The 17,557-nt window shown below is 38.4% G+C and overlaps 1 protein-coding gene across 3 annotated transcripts in view; it reads left to right on the forward strand.

Annotated features, from left to right (window-relative positions):
- Positions 1 to 17,120, forward strand: part of DAAM1 (dishevelled associated activator of morphogenesis 1) — a 114,871-nt gene extending 97,751 nt beyond the window's left edge. For all 3 annotated transcript variants that reach the window (XM_072428579.1, XM_072428578.1, XM_072428580.1), the window contains 7 exons: positions 2,160 to 2,248; positions 2,608 to 2,776; positions 4,318 to 4,425; positions 4,989 to 5,049; positions 6,190 to 6,321; positions 8,878 to 9,048; positions 10,604 to 17,120. In XM_072428579.1, coding sequence (XP_072284680.1) covers positions 2,160 to 2,248; positions 2,608 to 2,776; positions 4,318 to 4,425; positions 4,989 to 5,049; positions 6,190 to 6,321; positions 8,878 to 9,048; positions 10,604 to 10,813 — 940 coding nt within the window. In that variant the 3' untranslated portion in view covers positions 10,814 to 17,120. The remainder of the gene's footprint in view (positions 1 to 2,159; positions 2,249 to 2,607; positions 2,777 to 4,317; positions 4,426 to 4,988; positions 5,050 to 6,189; positions 6,322 to 8,877; positions 9,049 to 10,603) is intronic.
- The last annotated feature ends 437 nt before the right edge of the window (positions 17,121 to 17,557 follow it).

Consider the following 17,557-nt stretch of genomic DNA (forward strand, 5'->3'; position numbering starts at 1 on the left):
GCTTACCTGATCCGCTGGCGTCCCGCGTCGTCCATGGCCCGGATCTCCGTCTTCTTTCTCCGGCCAGCTTCTGCACCCGATGAGTCGCCGGGGAGTTCCCGTTGACGTTGGTGCATGTGTATGTTGCGGGGCAGGACATTCAAAATCCATTTGTATTGCATTCAGTACAAAATAACTGTATTGAATGCAATACATTGGATTTATATGTGTAAAATTAGTAAATTGTTTTCAAGAACATTTATTTTACAGTATATATAATAGTATGAGTATAATATGTATTTTTCTTTAAAAATTAAAAAAAGATTAAAAAAAAATAGATTTTTTTAATTTATTCAATTTGTTTTTACATGATTTTGTGTTTCAAACTTTATTATACTCATACTATTATACTGTAAAATAAATTTTCATGAAAAACAATGTACCGCTTTTAGACATATAAAACCAGAAAGAAATGAACCGCTAGGGAGGTTAAGGCAAAAAAAAAAAAATTTGAAAGGCATATTTCACTGGCCTTATCTTAGGGCTTGTTTGCATATTGTGATATCAAATTAATTTCTGTCCAGAAGCAGTGCATGGAAATGTGCATCACATGTGTTGGTGTGCTGGGTTTCCATTCATTCACACTGTTTCCCAAAATGCTCCTCACTAGCCCACTGCAGATCAATGCTCAATGCTGCTCATGGCATCTTGTAAATAATATTTAGCATTACTGAACATCCTAGCCCAGATCTACGGAAGTTGCTTCTGTGGATAAAGTGGATTTCGGAGTTCTGGATCCAGATTTATCTGTGTGACCCACTTAGTTCCTCCTACTGTTCTACATTTAGACATTTTCAGAGCTTCCACACAAAAATCCATAGGAAGTTTTCATATGCTGATATGCGGAATCACGGACATGGCATGGGGACATCTACAATGGCCCTTTTGCCCCTAAGCCCATACAAACAAAGGTTTGCTTTTGGCTGCCAGGATGATGAAGGCATTTAATAGAAAATCGCACACACATAGGAGGCGAAATATTAAAATAATCGAAAGCTGGAGCCTAAGCCAGATGGATAGAATTAAAGTGTAACTAAACCTTTATATTTCCAGAAGTCCCATGCGTTTTGCTGTTACGATACATCCTTTTTCGTCAATGCTGCTCCCAGTGCAGCTTTGGAAAAGTGTAAACCTTGTCTTTTCACAGCTGCAAAAGATTTTCTTTTCGTATAATTTTACATATTGGAAGCTTTTCACTTTTCCTTTTTTAGAGCTTTGTCACAGGAGATTTTTAGCTTTTTTTCTAGTTGCAGCTTCTTCACCTTCTTTACAAGGTGTAGATTCAATTGCTTAAGAAGACATGTGCCCTGTCCCTTTGATGTTCAATGCATTACATGCAATGTGTTCGATACAGTAAAAAAGTAAAGTTAGTTTGTTAATGGATTCAAACCAACTTATGATGGCTGCTTTTTATTTCTGAACTTTTAAAGCAGACGACATCATGGATCTAGCAGAGTGTAAACACTGCTTTGTTTATGCTTAGCCTGTCGTTGTCTGCACTGTGATGGGGCCAAGGGCTGATAATTGGAATGCTGTCTGCTCTTCATACCAGATATACTCAAAGTAAATAGCAATAATACACAAACCCTACATTTAAAATCTTACCTCCCTATTGCTTTGATACTCCTCACACAATCCCTGCTGTGATTTATATTATTTTTATGCTGTCACATAACCACAAACCTCCAGCTCAACCCTTGGCTAACTACAGAGTAATGGATATAGGCTGTCCGATGTCGCACGCAGAGTGTAGATTCGTTTATTGGGCTTTATTAAGGACATAGTATGTCAAGAATGTTTTACTTAACCTGGAGTTCCACTTTGCTAGTGCTAGGAGTCTTGCATGACTTCTATACTGCAGTGCACTCATACATTCACTGATGATTACAAATTACTGGTTTTTGGCAGCCCTTGCAATAATTTACACTGATGGGTCTCAACAAGCTTGCAAGAGACCTTGTGCTGGTTGATGACAGACCAGTGTTTATGAAGTGAAGATATGCAAATCTTTTTCTAGGAAAGCAATGCTGTATTTCATCAATGACCACGTAAGTCTTTAATGTATATCAGACATTTTCTGGATCCATTCATACTTATCACCTCTTTGCTGTTTGTTTTAGGATCAATCACTATCAACAGCGGTTGCAATCGCTATATTTTAAAAAGAAGTTTGCAGAAAGAGTTGCTGAAGTCAAACCAAAGGTAGAAGGTAAGTATTTATTGTGTATGTGTGTGCGTGTATGTGTGTATACATATGCATATTTATTTTCTTCCTTTATTTAATGCATTAATTGAGAGTAGACATGCCTTGGAGTTACCTCCTGGCTGACTTAAATGTACAAGAATATGGCCCATGTAGCTCCAAGGCAGCTGTAGACCTCCAGTGTATTTTAGTAGCCCAAACCCAACAATGGCAACTATTCAGGTGGGTGTGTAATATATGGGCTGAGCAATCCATATTCTATATATCTTTTTTTTTTTTTCTGTATGTCTTTTCTGGTCAGTGTTATTAGTTATTTGCTTTTTATTTTTCGCTCCACTAATTCTATAACATTTTTTCTTGTGCAGCAATACGTTCAGCTTCCAAGCAAGTTCTGCAGAGTAAAAGTTTAAAGCAGCTGTTGGAAGTGGTCCTTGCGTTTGGAAACTACATGAACAAAGGGCAAAGAGGGAACGCCTACGGGTTCAAAATTTCCAGCTTAAACAAGATTGCTGATACCAAATCCAGTATAGACAAGTAAGTTGAACTGGCTACAGGTAATTTTATAGACTTTGTCCCCTGACTGCGGGCCTGCCAACACAGTTTTTATATGTGTTCTGTAAAATCCATTAATTCTATGAAAGAACAACTAAAGTGATATATAGGAGTACCTGGAACCTATAATCTTTTAATAAGGTGCTATAATAGGCATGTGATGCACTTATGAGCCAATCTTGTTCTATAGAAACAGTTAGAGTCTAGGGAGGTAAGAGGAATCATGTTTGACCTGAAGCCAGCTACGTTCTCTTAGAAGGGGAATGTCAAGGATCTCATGCAGGCCATTAAACAGAATTTTGGGTCTTTTTATTAACGTTCCCAGAGACTAGAGAAGATAGACTGTCATTGGAGAACGTGGGTGATCCAGCAAATCTCCTGCCCATTTAGAGGAGTGTGCTGTGGCAAATATGAGTAAATATCAGTATTAGGCAGGTAAAATAGCTCCCGTATATCAATTTCATACATGTCTTCATTATTATCATATTTGTTTTTTCTAAGGTCAGCTTTAATATTTTTGTTCTTATGTTCAATGAAACTAGCTAATGTCTTTGTATATAAGGATATAAACATGAATTTCCCTAGTCACCGTAGGCTTACACTGACTTGTTACACAGGAGCAATGGAAGTGAAGCGCTCTTACCATGTTTTTCTTGGCCTGCCCCCTACTGGAAAAAGTGGTCAGTGCTTGCACAACACAGGAAATACCTTCATAATGGTTTTGTTAAAAGTCTAATTTAAGTTCCCAGCAGCGGTTTATGCTTTTTCCTACAATCGACCTCTCACAGGGGGTTTTATGTGCAGGATCCCGGGTGTGCAAGCTGCTAATTTCCCACCAGAGCTGTGGTTTGTTTCATGCTTCCAATGTTAGCAAAAAAAAGAAAAATGCTCCTGTGGGGGCTGTATGAGGTAATGTAAGGAAGAGGGATGGTGCTGATGACATTCAGCTGTTTAAATTCTACAGTGAATATGATGCACACATTGGACTAAAGCCAACTTTGTCCAAGTTTGCATGTTCTGCAGCACTGGAGTATATCAGAGGAATATGCAGTGTGTGCATCTGTCTACTGCTGAAATCTTCTGCTGGACTAATGCACATCACCCTACCGGGTGGTGAAGATTGCTATAATGACGGATGTGTTGTACATTATTTCCTCCTCTTATGTTTAATGTCACTTATGACATCTCTCATTCCTTGCGTGTAAAGAAATACCTAATGGAAACCTTCAATAAGATAAATGTTGAGATATTGAGAGATGATGTGAGCTGCCATTGCTGCAATTGTAAAGAATCCCGATTGCCTGGACTTAAAGCTGAAAAAAGCATGCTGACAATTGGTATTAAAGGCAAAGGATCAGAACCCCAACCAGGCAAGCTATATATTTCAGAACTGATGACATAAATACAAAACCTTTGGTCAAATGGCCTCCATATATATTTTGCCTGTTCATTTATTAACCTTTTATTATTATAAAGTATTATAAAGCTAGAATGGTTCCATGACGCTATATCTCTCATTACAGGAACATCACCCTTTTGCACTATCTTATAACTGTGGTAGAAAAGAAGTATCCCAAAGTTGTCAGCTTACACGAGGAACTCCAAAGTATATCTGAGGCTGCAAAAGTCAAGTAAGTAGCAAAAACTTGTAATAGTGTAGTATGTACAGATTATGTGAAAGATGTAATATATTTTAGGGTATTGGGGCAGACTTAACCCCCTGTTGAAAATTCCAAACCTGATGATATTAAAACAAAATACTGTTTTTACATATTATGTTCGAAAGTTTAAGAAATACATTCTTATTTCTGTTTTGGTAAAAATGACCACTTTCATATTTACTCTTTTAGTGAGGTGGGGATTGGGCTATGGTACTCTTAACACACTGGAAGTAAATACCTACAAAAACCCCAATGAAATGGCGGGATCTTATACACAAAAGATAAACGGGACACACAGAGAGGTGGCACCCTCCTCATTTTCAAGCAAAGACTTTGAAATCAGGATCTTGATTCTATAGGACCAGTCAAGTTAAAGTACCAGGCTTTTCTGCACACACTTAAGAATGGGAGCCTCCTGTATTAAATGTTCAAAAATCTAGAACAACAAAAGTAATGTAAAATAGTTTCTAAACCTTTAAAAAAAAAAAAAAATGTTTTTTTTTGCTACATATTTACCTTATTTCCTATTGTAGTTTGACTGAGCTGGAGAAAGAAATCGGTAACCTGAGAAATGGCCTAAAGGCTGTGGAGACTGTAAGTATTCCCATTTTAGTCTCTGGCAATACATCTAAGAATAGAGCTGTCACTGTAAGTCACCACTTGAAAAGGCTTATTGCCTACATCCAAATGACAGGCACAGAATAAATACAAAGCAAAATTTCCATATCTTTAAAGTATTAATATCATAGAATCAGTAAACGTAGTCCCCGATTTATATAGCAATAAGGAAAACAAAAACTTTTCTTTTTACTTTTTAAAAACCGAAGGCAGTATTACAATAAATGTAAATAAAATATAAAACTGAACGGTAGCCTTATTTCCTATTTCATGGTACTTTTCTTTGATAATAGCTGATAATTACCTGTCTGCCTTTTTTTTATTGGGGAAGTATCTTTAAGACATGCACATAAAACCAACCACTATACAAACATATTTTACAGTTGTGTACAAAAGAAATGTCTTTATGAGTGATGTTAGAGACGTTCCTATGTTGTAGGTTATAAATCATTTGCCAGCAGATGTGCTGTTGACAATAACAGCACTGTGAGATGGAAGAAGTGGTCACTGTCGCTTTGAATTGTTGTGTATTTGCTAGTTTGCATCTGGAGCCGCAAAGGTCGCCTCTTCTTCCGTCTAACAGTGTGGTTATTGTTAAGAGCTGAAAGGTGAATTGTATTCTACATTACAGGCATATCTATTATAAATAATTTATAAATACTTTCTATTTGTAGAGATCCTTGTAATATTATGTAATGTCTGCTGGTTATTATTCATTATTTATATAGTGCTGCTTTATATATTTATGATTATGCAACACTTTACAAATTGCATTTGGCTTACAATGTATTGCCCTATTACATTGGAGGGCTGGGATGTGGGGAAAACATAGGAAGAGAAAATTCAATGTATAAGCTCAATAGATGATATCTTGGCCAAGATTTAATTGTGGGAGCCCAGTGCTGCAAGAGTTTCAGTCTCTGGGTCACTCCTAATTGGGACTCCCCTTTAAAAAGCAGCACAAAAATAACTCATCCACTTTGTCACTACTTAGTAGTAATCTGAAAATTTTTGATTACTTCAAAAGTAGCAACATGGAGTGGTCCATTTTAAATTGATTTCATTTTTTTGAAATTTGCTTAGAAGTAATTGGTATGATTTATGTTCCTTGCCTAGGAGCTGGAATACCAGAAGACTCAGCCTTCTTTGCACGGGGACAAGTTTGTCTCTGTTGTCAGTCAGTTCATTACTGTTGCTGGTTTCAGCTTCTCAGATGTTGAGGATCTGCTGGCAGAGTCCAAGGAGCTGGTAAGTACAACATCTGCAAACATCCCAAACGTCTCTTTCACATGTGCCAGTTGTTCCTAATTCCGACTAATCTCAGCCGGGAGCTGTACAGCCTCATCTTCTAGGGATCAAACAGCAAAAACTACAGCAAGAATGTAACAAGATTTCTGACAGCAGAACACTGATTGCGAGTTGTTCACATATTGAGAGCACATTACCCCAGTTCCTGGAACTTTACAGGGAGCTTGTTCCTTGTAGGGTGGAGAAAATAATGAAGACAAATGTTTTACACTGAAAAGCCTTTCAGTTAAAGCTAAATTCAGAGCACACCACTAAATCTTTAGTGGAAATAAATATTTTAGGACCAGTTCTAAGATTTACACAGTTCAACCGCACAAATCAATCTGTCTATTGACCCTTTCTTTTTTCAAGTGGAGTTAAGCAATACATGTACTGACGTTTATACAGAAAATGCAGCTACCCTGTTTCCCCCCAGTAACAATATAGCCATCATGACACCCCCTCACCCCTAACAAGTGTGGTTACTGTGTCGTCCTTCACCCCCTTCCATAACAAGCATGGCGACCCATGAGTCTCCTCTTTACCTCTCCATGCAGAGTAGTGCAATGGCAGTCAATGCCTCCTGCAGCACCAGGTCCTTCTTTTCCATGCAGCTTTCTGGTTTCATGCACCACTGTTCCTCTCCTAAGGATTCTTATTTCATGTGACCTCACTTTTGAGCAGAAAAGAAAAGAGGGAATGCAGAATGCTGCATTAAAAAAAGCAGTGCTGGAGGCGTTATTACATAGGCAATATTCTTTTAATCCACCACTGCATTATTCCAAATGGGGGTAGAAGTGGCTACCAGCACCTGCCAGAGGCAGGATAAAGCAGTGTGGGCCCGGAGACAGCTTCCCTAGTAAGTTATGCCAGTATTTGGGCGGACTAAGCCTTTTAAAGAGTTTTACCAGTTTGCTAACATACTAGTAAGTCTGGAGCTATACAGGCATTTTTTTTATTTATCACCTTTTGATTCACTAGAGCAGCATAGAGTTCCTAACTTTCCAGTAAAAATCGAAAACCTCTTTTAAAAGCCCTCTACCCTTAATCTCCTATTAAAGACCGTGAACCATCACTGGCTTCTAACCATCACTGTGACCATTCTGCTGAATATCACCCGTGAAGTTCTTGCTATTACAAACTTTAAGCCCAGTTCAGGGTGGTCCAAAGTAAATAGAGACCACACTGTAAAAAGCAAAAGCTTGTATACTTTTCCTTCCAGTGGCCCGTGTCTTCAAACTCACCGCCGGGAACTACTAGAGATATGAGCTGGCGGGAGGAATCATAGCATGTAGTGGGGGAGCAGATATTTAACATAGAGACATCCCATTGTCTGATATCTTAGTGTGAAGATACGCTCCACTGGTAAAGCCTCTTACAGATATCAGATGATTGTCACCAGAATCAATCTTTCCTGATTACTTGCAGTGAAAGTTGAACAAACAAGTACTGTACACAAAGCATTTATGTATTAAAGGAGAGGGGAGGGGGAAGGAGAAGTGAGCAGCACCCTACTCTGCTGTACCCCAATGGAGCGCACAGTGGTCGTACCCGATTGCTCATTAACCGGTCTCCCATGGTGGATTGATGAACACCAGGGGCTGCTGTCAAATTTTCATCTGAGACAAAAGGTAATGCGCATCTCAGGCAAAAATGACATGTGTACAGCTGTCCCTGGTGTCAATCATCAATCTGCCACAGCAAGTGGTGTACATGGTATAAATTCTATCCTTTTCCAGTATGCTCTTAGTGTACAACTCACCCCATGATGTTCGTGTCATCTCAATGTAATTTTCAGTTCTCATTGTGTATATTTTTTAAATAAAGATCCTTATTCTGTTGTGTTAGCCTTGTGAATTGAACTCATGTGTTTTAAAGCAGGCACCATTCCGCTTTAATGAAACTTTGAAGAATGATTACACATTTGATGATTTTCCATTTTTTTAACAGACTGTTTATTAATGTTTCTCTTGTCCGTTTGCTGGACTCATCTGCATAGCCCACTTTCATTAAAGAGGCTCAGAAAAATAACTTTGTTCCGCCTTGCTTAAAAAAAAATGTTTTTTTTCTAAAGTCAAATAAAAACACAAATACATCCCCCAGGCACACATATGGTTTTAATAAAGAGCCATGCGGCCACAGAAGGATCCTAGCCACATCAAAGCGCTGAGGGCAAGATCTTTGACTCCTGTGGTGCAGACTTTGTTTTATGTAGGAGAATCGTGCCTCTTTCTTTTACTGTCACTTGTTAGATGAAATAAAAGGTTAACTAATATATATGGGCCAAGTATTTAATTTACACGCATGTTTGCAGCCTTTTGCAGTGATTAGACTTTGGCGAGTTCAGCCCCCATAGTTCTGGTCGGAATATTTTTTTTTTATATGTAACCTGCACTCAAACAACAGCCGTATTTTGATTGGTTGCTATAGACATGTTCGATACATGGGTCCTATTGTGATCTTGGCAGCCATGTTTGGCCTTGTTAATAAAAATGTTTCCTGCTTGTATCCCTCTAGTATGTGAAGGCAGCCAAACATTTTGGAGAGGAAACTAATAAGATACAGCCAGACGAGTTCTTTGGGATTTTCGACCAGTTTCTCCAGGCATTGTCCGAAGCGAAGCAGGAAAACGAGAACATGAGGAAGAGGAAGGAAGAGGAGGAACGGCGGACACGTATGGAAGCACAGGTTAGGAAATCTTACACAAGGTGGTTTAACTTTCTTTAAATCAGGTGTGATGTCTCCATTACAAGGATTTCCTGGCAGTGTTTAAAGTGAACCATTCAGAAGGAATGGCCATTATTGTGCATGTAATCTTCACAGCGTGCATAATGCAGGTGCTTGTTTTCACTCAATTTTTATATGTATGTAGACCGCTTTACAATATGAAATGGCCTTGCAGGAATAGTTCCGAAAAGTATTAAAATAAAAAATGCAAAGCTGCACCAGTTAACAGGTTCAAGTGAAGAATTGGCTTGTCTAGAAAGTAGCATTGCTTGTTCTTCCCTTTCCCATTGTGTCTGAACACACTTCTGTGTTGTCCACTGTGCTTCCCTTGAGCATTCATGTTTTGCTTATCACTATGGGAAGTATCCTGGAGATGAAAGGTCTCCTTACAAACACAAGTGCGCTGCTTGGAAAAACCTTTTTTGATCTTTTTAACATTGGGGAACCCTTGAAATAATGTTCAGGCCTTCAGCACCCCCTGCAATTAATACTATATCCACCGCTCACAGTACATTAGTATGATGATCAGTGGAAAGAATGTCTCGTACATTGCTGGCCAGTGAGAAGAATGTCACCATTATGGATAGCCAAAAAGATCATTGGTGTCACTTTAGGTGACCTGAGAGGCACAAATTGCTCAAGGAACATCTACATTTTTCCTTTGGGCTTATTGAGTATTTAAAGATCCTGTAGGGGCAATATAAAAAATAATAGATTAAATCTGTTAAATTCACTATCCTATGCTTAACACTAGTAAATTTGCTGTGCGATAATATGCAAAAAAACATTTCTGCAAATAAAAAAAGCCCCTTGTTTAAGGCTTTATAACATTTCAGCTGTAGTAAATCGTACAAGGCCAGTAATACTCCATGACTATATAAGAGCCGCACGTTTACATCTGCAGCTAAAGCACTTGAGACAAGATCCTTGGAAGTGGATCGTCTGTCTCAGAGCATTGCCGGATGAGAACATGAGCAGAAAGCGGGCTATGGAGTGAAGTCACCTCCATAAAATAAACTAAATCTTCATTCTCCACTTGTTGGTTGTCAGTCAGTTCATGTGTTTAATTAACGTGATTGAGTGAGCTTGAGTTCCTGCAAGACAAATGTCAGATGTTCAATAAACAGAACATCTTTAGATAATCATCGCTGGAAGCTTTGAAGTGTCTTTTCCCTTGTTGCAGCCAACATAATGGAATGATTTAGCGGCATTGAGATCCATCAGCTATTATAACAAATAGTATGAAAATGCAGGTTCGGTAGGATGTAATACATTTTTTAAGATTCTGCTTTGCCTTCTAATTGATAACAGGGATTAGTCTTCAGGAAATGTAAAAAGATCTTTTTGGACATTTCTAAAAGGTTTTTGCAACATTAGATTACAGTTTGGTTCAGGTCTATCTGGTGGAGGTAGATTAGACATGCATGTTCCTTATAACCATCATTAGGCTCATATTTTACTTTTTTTTCTCATATTTTTAGTAGTTTCTTGATGGCAAAATTTTTTTTCTTTACAGCTTAAAGAGCAGCGTGAACGAGAGCGCAAAGCCAGGAAAGCCAAGGAAAACGGAGAAGAGGAAGGAGAGTTTGATGACCTTGTCTCAGCTCTGCGATCAGGAGAGGTCTTCGACAAGGACCTGTCCAAACTGAAAAGGAATCGCAAACGCATTACCAACCAAACAACGGACAGCAGTCGGGAGAGGCCCGTGACAAAGCTGAATTATTAACTAATTGCTGGAGCCTGTTCTTGGGATTTCGATTACTGTCTGTGTCACTGCCTTGGAAACAGAGGGGAAACTGTATGTGTACATATGTAGTTTATGTAAAATAATGTGTGTGCATATGTATTGGCCTAAAACATTTTATACAACTGCACACATAGATGTATATAGTTTGAAAGATTTCCTGCACATACTGAATGTGTGAATTATTGCAGTATTATGTATATATGTGTACAGACACATGTATACATACCCGCTGTGTAGAACTGATTTTGTTTTTTAATCAACTTTTTTTTTTTCTTAAAGTGCAAAAGCACAAACCATGTCCTGCCAGATGAGACAGGTGCATTCCAAGACAATTTGCTTGTTCGTTTTGCTTTTTTTTTTTATAAAACATTTGGATATAGGGGCAGTGTTGATGGGTTCTGTTTGTTTAAAGAAGATCAAAGTGCACTGGTCATTGAATTCCAAAAAAAACTTTGAAGCATTGAAAAACAATCCATTGACACAAACCAATAAAGCGGTGCCCTTCCCAGTAGAGGCAGGCATTTTATTAGGGAAGTATATTTGATTACAGGGTGAGGTTTTGTAATCTTACGTAATATAAAAGTTGCAGAATTTGTTACTGTTATCATGCCACATAAAAAATCTAGTGCACTGATTGGCTTCATAATAAATTATTTAATTAGTTTCAAGGTTGCATTCTCTGTTATGTCAGTGGCTCCTGTGAATCATTGAGTGGCAGGCACCAAGATGTCACCAGACTCAAAAAAAAAAGTGAATAGGCTACATTATGTTGCTCGATTGTGCTGAATGCACTGGCAACATTTAGTTATTATCAACCTTATTGGTGGTCTCCCATAAGTCATGATTTCACAGTTGTTTTTTCAGCAATGTCAATAGTCACCAGACAGTGGATAGCCATTGTCTCAACTGCTTTCCTAAAAAAACAAAAACAAAAAAAATTTTTAAATGTCTGCCTCTACTAAACATAGGTGAAATGCACTTTCACTGGGGTATTGAAAGTGAAATAAAACTATATTTATTTATATGGGTATATCGTAAATAAACGTAGGGATTCAAATTTAGATTAAAAAGCACAGCAAAGTTCTTGCGAATTTCCCGGTTCACACTATACAAATGCTGGATTAACTTTAAACGGGTGCTTTGCTGGACACAGTGCAAATAAAACATATGTGAAAATTGCCTTTGCAAATCTGTAAGTGGGTGCTTTAATGTTAGGTTAACAAAATTGTTGCAATATTTTTTATTTGGGGAAAAAAAATTCTGTGTACCATCATGTAGTGCCACGGTGTTTTTTTTTTATACCGGACTAGTAGTCCATTGTATCGTACACAATTTAGACGGACTGTACCACACATTTAACATATGGTAGATACATAGCACTGCTCACAAACCTCTCATCTTGTTGCTCGTATGTTTATACAACCAACCCCAATATGCCAGAGATTTAAAGCTGTAAACACCTCTATCAGACATTAAAAACTGGGTTTATACTGTATATTGTAAGGGAACACCTCTATAATTTTTAAAGCAATGTTGTGTTCTATGCTTATTAGTTTAACAATTGGGAGGGACCCATATAAAGTAAATGCAGCCACTATTGTGGAGCTAATGTACACAGACTGGAAGGAGGTAGAAGGTGAAGTCCTGCCCAGAATAACAAATTCCATTCTAGTTGCTATTTTCTTGTGCCCATTTAAAGCAGAACTAAACCCTTTATACCCACCTGTCTCTGTTCCATCACAGGGCACCATTGTCTTCTTCCTTCTCTTCCTAGTTGCAATCATTGGCCATATTAATTGGCCGGGCCAGGATGGCATAACTTCTAGGCAGGTGCACAGGAGTTTATTCTATCCCAGCAACTACTAGGAACCTGGGAAGAATGCTCATTACAGAAGGGATATATATTGCTTGTGCAGTTAAGCCCTACCTGACCACAAGCTTTAAACTGGAACTTTAGTTCCACTTCAAGCCAGCTCCTGGTTGATTGCTGTGAACCCTCTATGTTTCCCTTGTTAAGTTGTCAGACTTATTTATTAGAGCTGCGCAGAGAACTTTAATAACTTGCCATGTGGCCAGTCAGTCATATCAGATTGGCTGCTTCAAATGCACAGTGCAGTCACCTTACCGAGGGTTAGAGCTACGTGGGCAATTCTTATTTATTTGTTAACCCAGTTCGATCAGCAAATTCCGGTGATTGTACACACTTCAAATTTCTGTCGCTGGAAACAAATTTTTGAGATAGTTTCTAGCAACACTACAATAAATGAGTGCTGCACAGCTCTGTGGAGAGGGGGGACAAATATGAGGCACCCTGCTGTGCCCTCTCTCATAGAAAATTACTGCAGTCATCCTTGGTCAGTTGGTTAGTGATCCACCATGGTGGGCCCCTAAACAACATCAGGGCTCATTGTACACACACTAGATTTTCACCCAGGCAGATCACAAACATTTTTTTTGGACCATGATTATCTAGCATGTACATCACTTTACATATGTAGTATTCTGCTAGTAAGTGTTAAATCTCAGGATTTTACTATCACCTGTGTAGCTCCAACCTGCAGGAATGTGTCCTGTAGGGTAAAGGAAATTACAAATCACATGGCTGATATACACTGTGCACAAAGCTTTACGACACCTTAAATAAAGCACCCTCATTAGAATGAGATGCATTTGTACATTCCACATGGTCACCCTTTAATGTGTTACTAATATGACACTTGCTAGATTTGTATCTAATAAACCCCTCTTAGGAAAAGGTCAATAACACATTCAGTGTGATTACATATTATTTACTCACTGACTTTTTAAAATGACGTTTATTGTTTACATGTTGCTGAAGCTCTTTCCCAATAGGAGCAATCCTGATGACGCAGCGTAACTCAGGAACCACAAACCCCAAAACAATTTTGCATGTTGTAACAATATTTTAGCATGGTTTTATGTTTTATTTATTGCCTTTTAACATTTATGTACCCGGTTTTATTTTCTCTATCGAGCGACAGATTGTTGTGGAGGGGGCGACGTGCAACATTTAGGTCTCTAGGATTACCCGCTTGAAGGATTCTAATGTTACAATATTACTGACTTGCTTATCACAGGTGGGTTCGGGGGTGGAAGCTCATAGGGTTGAATCTAAAAAGTTGTGGCTTAATAGTGTAATGTGCAATACTCATAGCAGCTAGTCAGCCTGTAATTGCCCTCACCAGAGGGCCCATTTATCTATTCGGGTGCATTGTGGTAATACATTAGTGAATTGTGGTGTCATTCTTTTTTATTGGCACCCCAGTGCACTTAGTCAATGCGCCTCAAGTGACTTCTGTGCATTGTGGTGCACTGCATAGGGAAAAATGATACATGTTCCTTTTTCTGTTTTACTGTATTGGTACCTTACAAGTCTGGGCTGCCAATGTATTAACATGAAAAGACATCTTTATATGCCAACTCATCTCGCTACTGTTTTTCTCTCCCTATATTAGGTCTTCTGTGCTTTACTACTGGGGGTGGCGATTACTGAATATGCCTCAGTTTTTAGTAGAACTTTTTTAATACAGCAGACCACGAGAACCGTTAGAAATTTAGGTTTTGTCCCCATTGGGGATATTTCCCTTAATTTTCTTGTCTCAGTAACTGCAACTACAATATGAAACGAATAGGGTACCCTTTCTCATTGAGTAATAACACGTTAAAGGAGAGAGAAAGAGACGGGGTTTAGTGGCTAAATAGGTTAAATATGTATTTACAACAATTAGATTCATACATACTTTATTAAATGGTCTTTGTAATTATGTATGAATCTAATTGTTGTAAATACATAATTAACCATTAAACCTCCTCTTTTTCTCTCCTTTAACACATTGCAACTACAACAGAATGTTCAAGTAAATCTTCCCCAATATGGGTACAGCAGGAAAAACCTGACAAATGCTTTAACTCCCTCTTTAACAAAACATAAAGGAAATCTGTAACCTTTGTTACTTCATAGGCTTTATTCTGAAAGTGTTCGGGGTTCCTGAATGGATAAATTCCTTACTGGGTCATGTCTGGTGCTTTCACTGGTATTTTTTAATAATTTCTATAGACATCTCCTACAGTTTGCACAAACTTTCCACATCTTTGGTAAACACATTTCCTGAATTCCAAAATCAGTGACGTAGCTATATCACAGGATAAATGTTTGGAAAAATGGATTTGGAGGTAGAATACATCTACATACCTGCATGTATTTATTACTTGCTGCAATTGTGTCTTATAAAAGCTCTTACTGGCACTGTACCATAGTCAGGAGATTTGCTTTCATATTGCTTTAATTTTGTATATATGGACTGTACACTGTTTTCCCTTCACAATGCACCTTCTTTTTTCCCCCTTTGTAAAGGTCTGCATGTTTTTTCCTCATTTTGTATATTGTCACTTGCACATATTTTTATTTTGTGCTTCGGAGAAGCTGTGAAATCAAAACTCCAGGTGGAACAAATGTTTTTGGTATCTGCGTAGACTGATTTACAAAGAAAAAGTGAGACTATGGTTTGGCTGTGCAAGGCAAAGCAACTTGAAAGGCGGCACCAGCAGCTCCATATACTTCACTTTCCTTTGTCCCGTGTTCCATCACTAGGAGATAAAGCCTCGTACAGAGGTCAGGTGACTGTTGCTAGAAACGATCTTTCGTGATTGTTTCCAGTGACAGATGAACAAATGAGCGCTATACACACAACGCTGTTCTATTTCATGGAGAGGGGAGATTATGAGCAGGAAGCAAAAACACATCTGCAATGATTGTCATTGGAAAGGATCTTTCATGATCTTTCCAATGACCAACAACTGCACAATGCATGAACGAGCACTGTACCTACAGCACCGTTCTGCACTATGGAGAGGGAAGAATGATGGAGCAGCACCCCACTGTGCTCCCTCCCCTTCACTTTCATTACGATCGTTCATCGTCTGTGGATCCGCCAGGACAGTCATTTAGACAACAAGCACTGTACACACTGTGTACCTAAACAGCCCCCAAGTTGGGAAGAAGGATAATCACATGACACATACAGGTAAAAGATTTCTTTTGTTTGGTTCCAAGTGGCTGAACGGACCATCATTGGAGCCTTCGTGGGGAGAGTGTAGGCAAATAGTATCTTCTGCTGGTGAGGCCACCTTAAAGTAAACTTTGCCTTGCAAAACTGTTGGCCAATCGGTAAGCTCAAACAGGGATACAGTTGCTGTGGTCAGCAGCTCCAGGCTTTTTCAATCATTAAATACATATATCAGTCTGGACAGAAAGAAATGAAGGTGCTATTGCTGTCCTTTTTGTAAGGATGCAAAGCTGCCCTTCAGTACTTTAAAAGCCTCCGACTTGGCCCAGGTCAGTGACTCGTATTGAAGCCAGAAGACTACCACAGCCTCTGTCTTTAAGTGGTCCAAATTTAATGCTCGGTGAACTAGTGTCATGGGCAACCAGGTTTTCTGCATACACAGAAGGCTGCATATGATTGATTGTTATAGGTTGCTTTACTTTTTCATATTGTCCTTTTCTTTATTGAATAACCTATTGGGCTTCTTTATGAAAACACGAGCAAACAAGAAAAAAAAAATGTGGCTGCCACGCTGGTGTTTTGCATTGCACAGATGAATTCTAATGGGTTGTTGTGGGTCAATACCTCCTCACCAGTACACTTTCATCAAGGTCTGAGCTGGATTCTCTGCCAAAGAGTAATTTTCCTTATTTATTTATACCAAACCTAACGTTATCGATCAGTGTCTGATACATCTACCTTGCCACAGGACTGCACCTGCCTCTGTATTACAGTTCTTTTCTAAAGTGCCTCTTTGTTATCACAAGTAAAAATAAAGAGGGTTTTGTGTTTTGCAATAATATATTAAAGCAAAATATTTTTTTTTTTTTTTTTTTAACTACTATCGAGGTTCCTTTGAACACTTTCATTCCACTTGTACCCACATGGTGCCATTGGCAATACACAGTCACGTCTTTGATTCCTTTGTCACTAAATTTGTTCTCATGGTGCCAATGTGAGACTTCTATGATCAGTGCTGATGTAATGAGAACGTGTTCTGTATGATGTGCATTTTTTAAACTTTTGTTTTTCTTTTAAGCAATCTCCAAAAAAGATTGTAAATGTGTTGAGTCTGTCGAGAAACTTTAGAGCCAATAGTGAATTTAGTTAGTAGGAATGAGAATGTTTAGTAGTAGAAACAACAAACAAAAAAAAAAAAGTTTTTATGATGGTGTATATATAACTATAAAAATATGCAATAAAAACACTACTTAAAAGATTGAAGTCGAGGCCGCAGTTCTTTGTCTTTGTGGTGATTTGTTCCATCTATTTATCTCGGCCCGCGTCTTATAGGTATATATGTAATAATGATTTGTTTTGTGTGCATATCAAAATTCATACATTCACAGCAGAGGGGTTAACCTAAAGGAGAACTAGATGTAAAAACTAACCGGATCGGTGATGTCCTTTCTGCAATAAAATAACCTTACTGCCTGATCTCATTTTTTTTTTTAGTTCCTGTCTTCACTCCAGCGTGGACACCGCCATCTTCACCCAATCATTTACCCGGCGTTTATCTTTGGCCATTTTGATTGTCCTGGCTGGGATAACGTAACCCATGCACAGGTTCAATCAAGGGCTGCCAGGATACTGGCAGGGAGTTTTTTTCTAAATAAGTTGTATATTAATGTTTTATTACAGAAAGGGATATTGCCTC

The sequence above is a fragment of the Pyxicephalus adspersus genome, chromosome 12 (assembly GCF_032062135.1).
Source record: "Pyxicephalus adspersus chromosome 12, UCB_Pads_2.0, whole genome shotgun sequence".
Classification (NCBI taxonomy): Eukaryota; Metazoa; Chordata; class Amphibia; order Anura; family Pyxicephalidae; genus Pyxicephalus; species Pyxicephalus adspersus.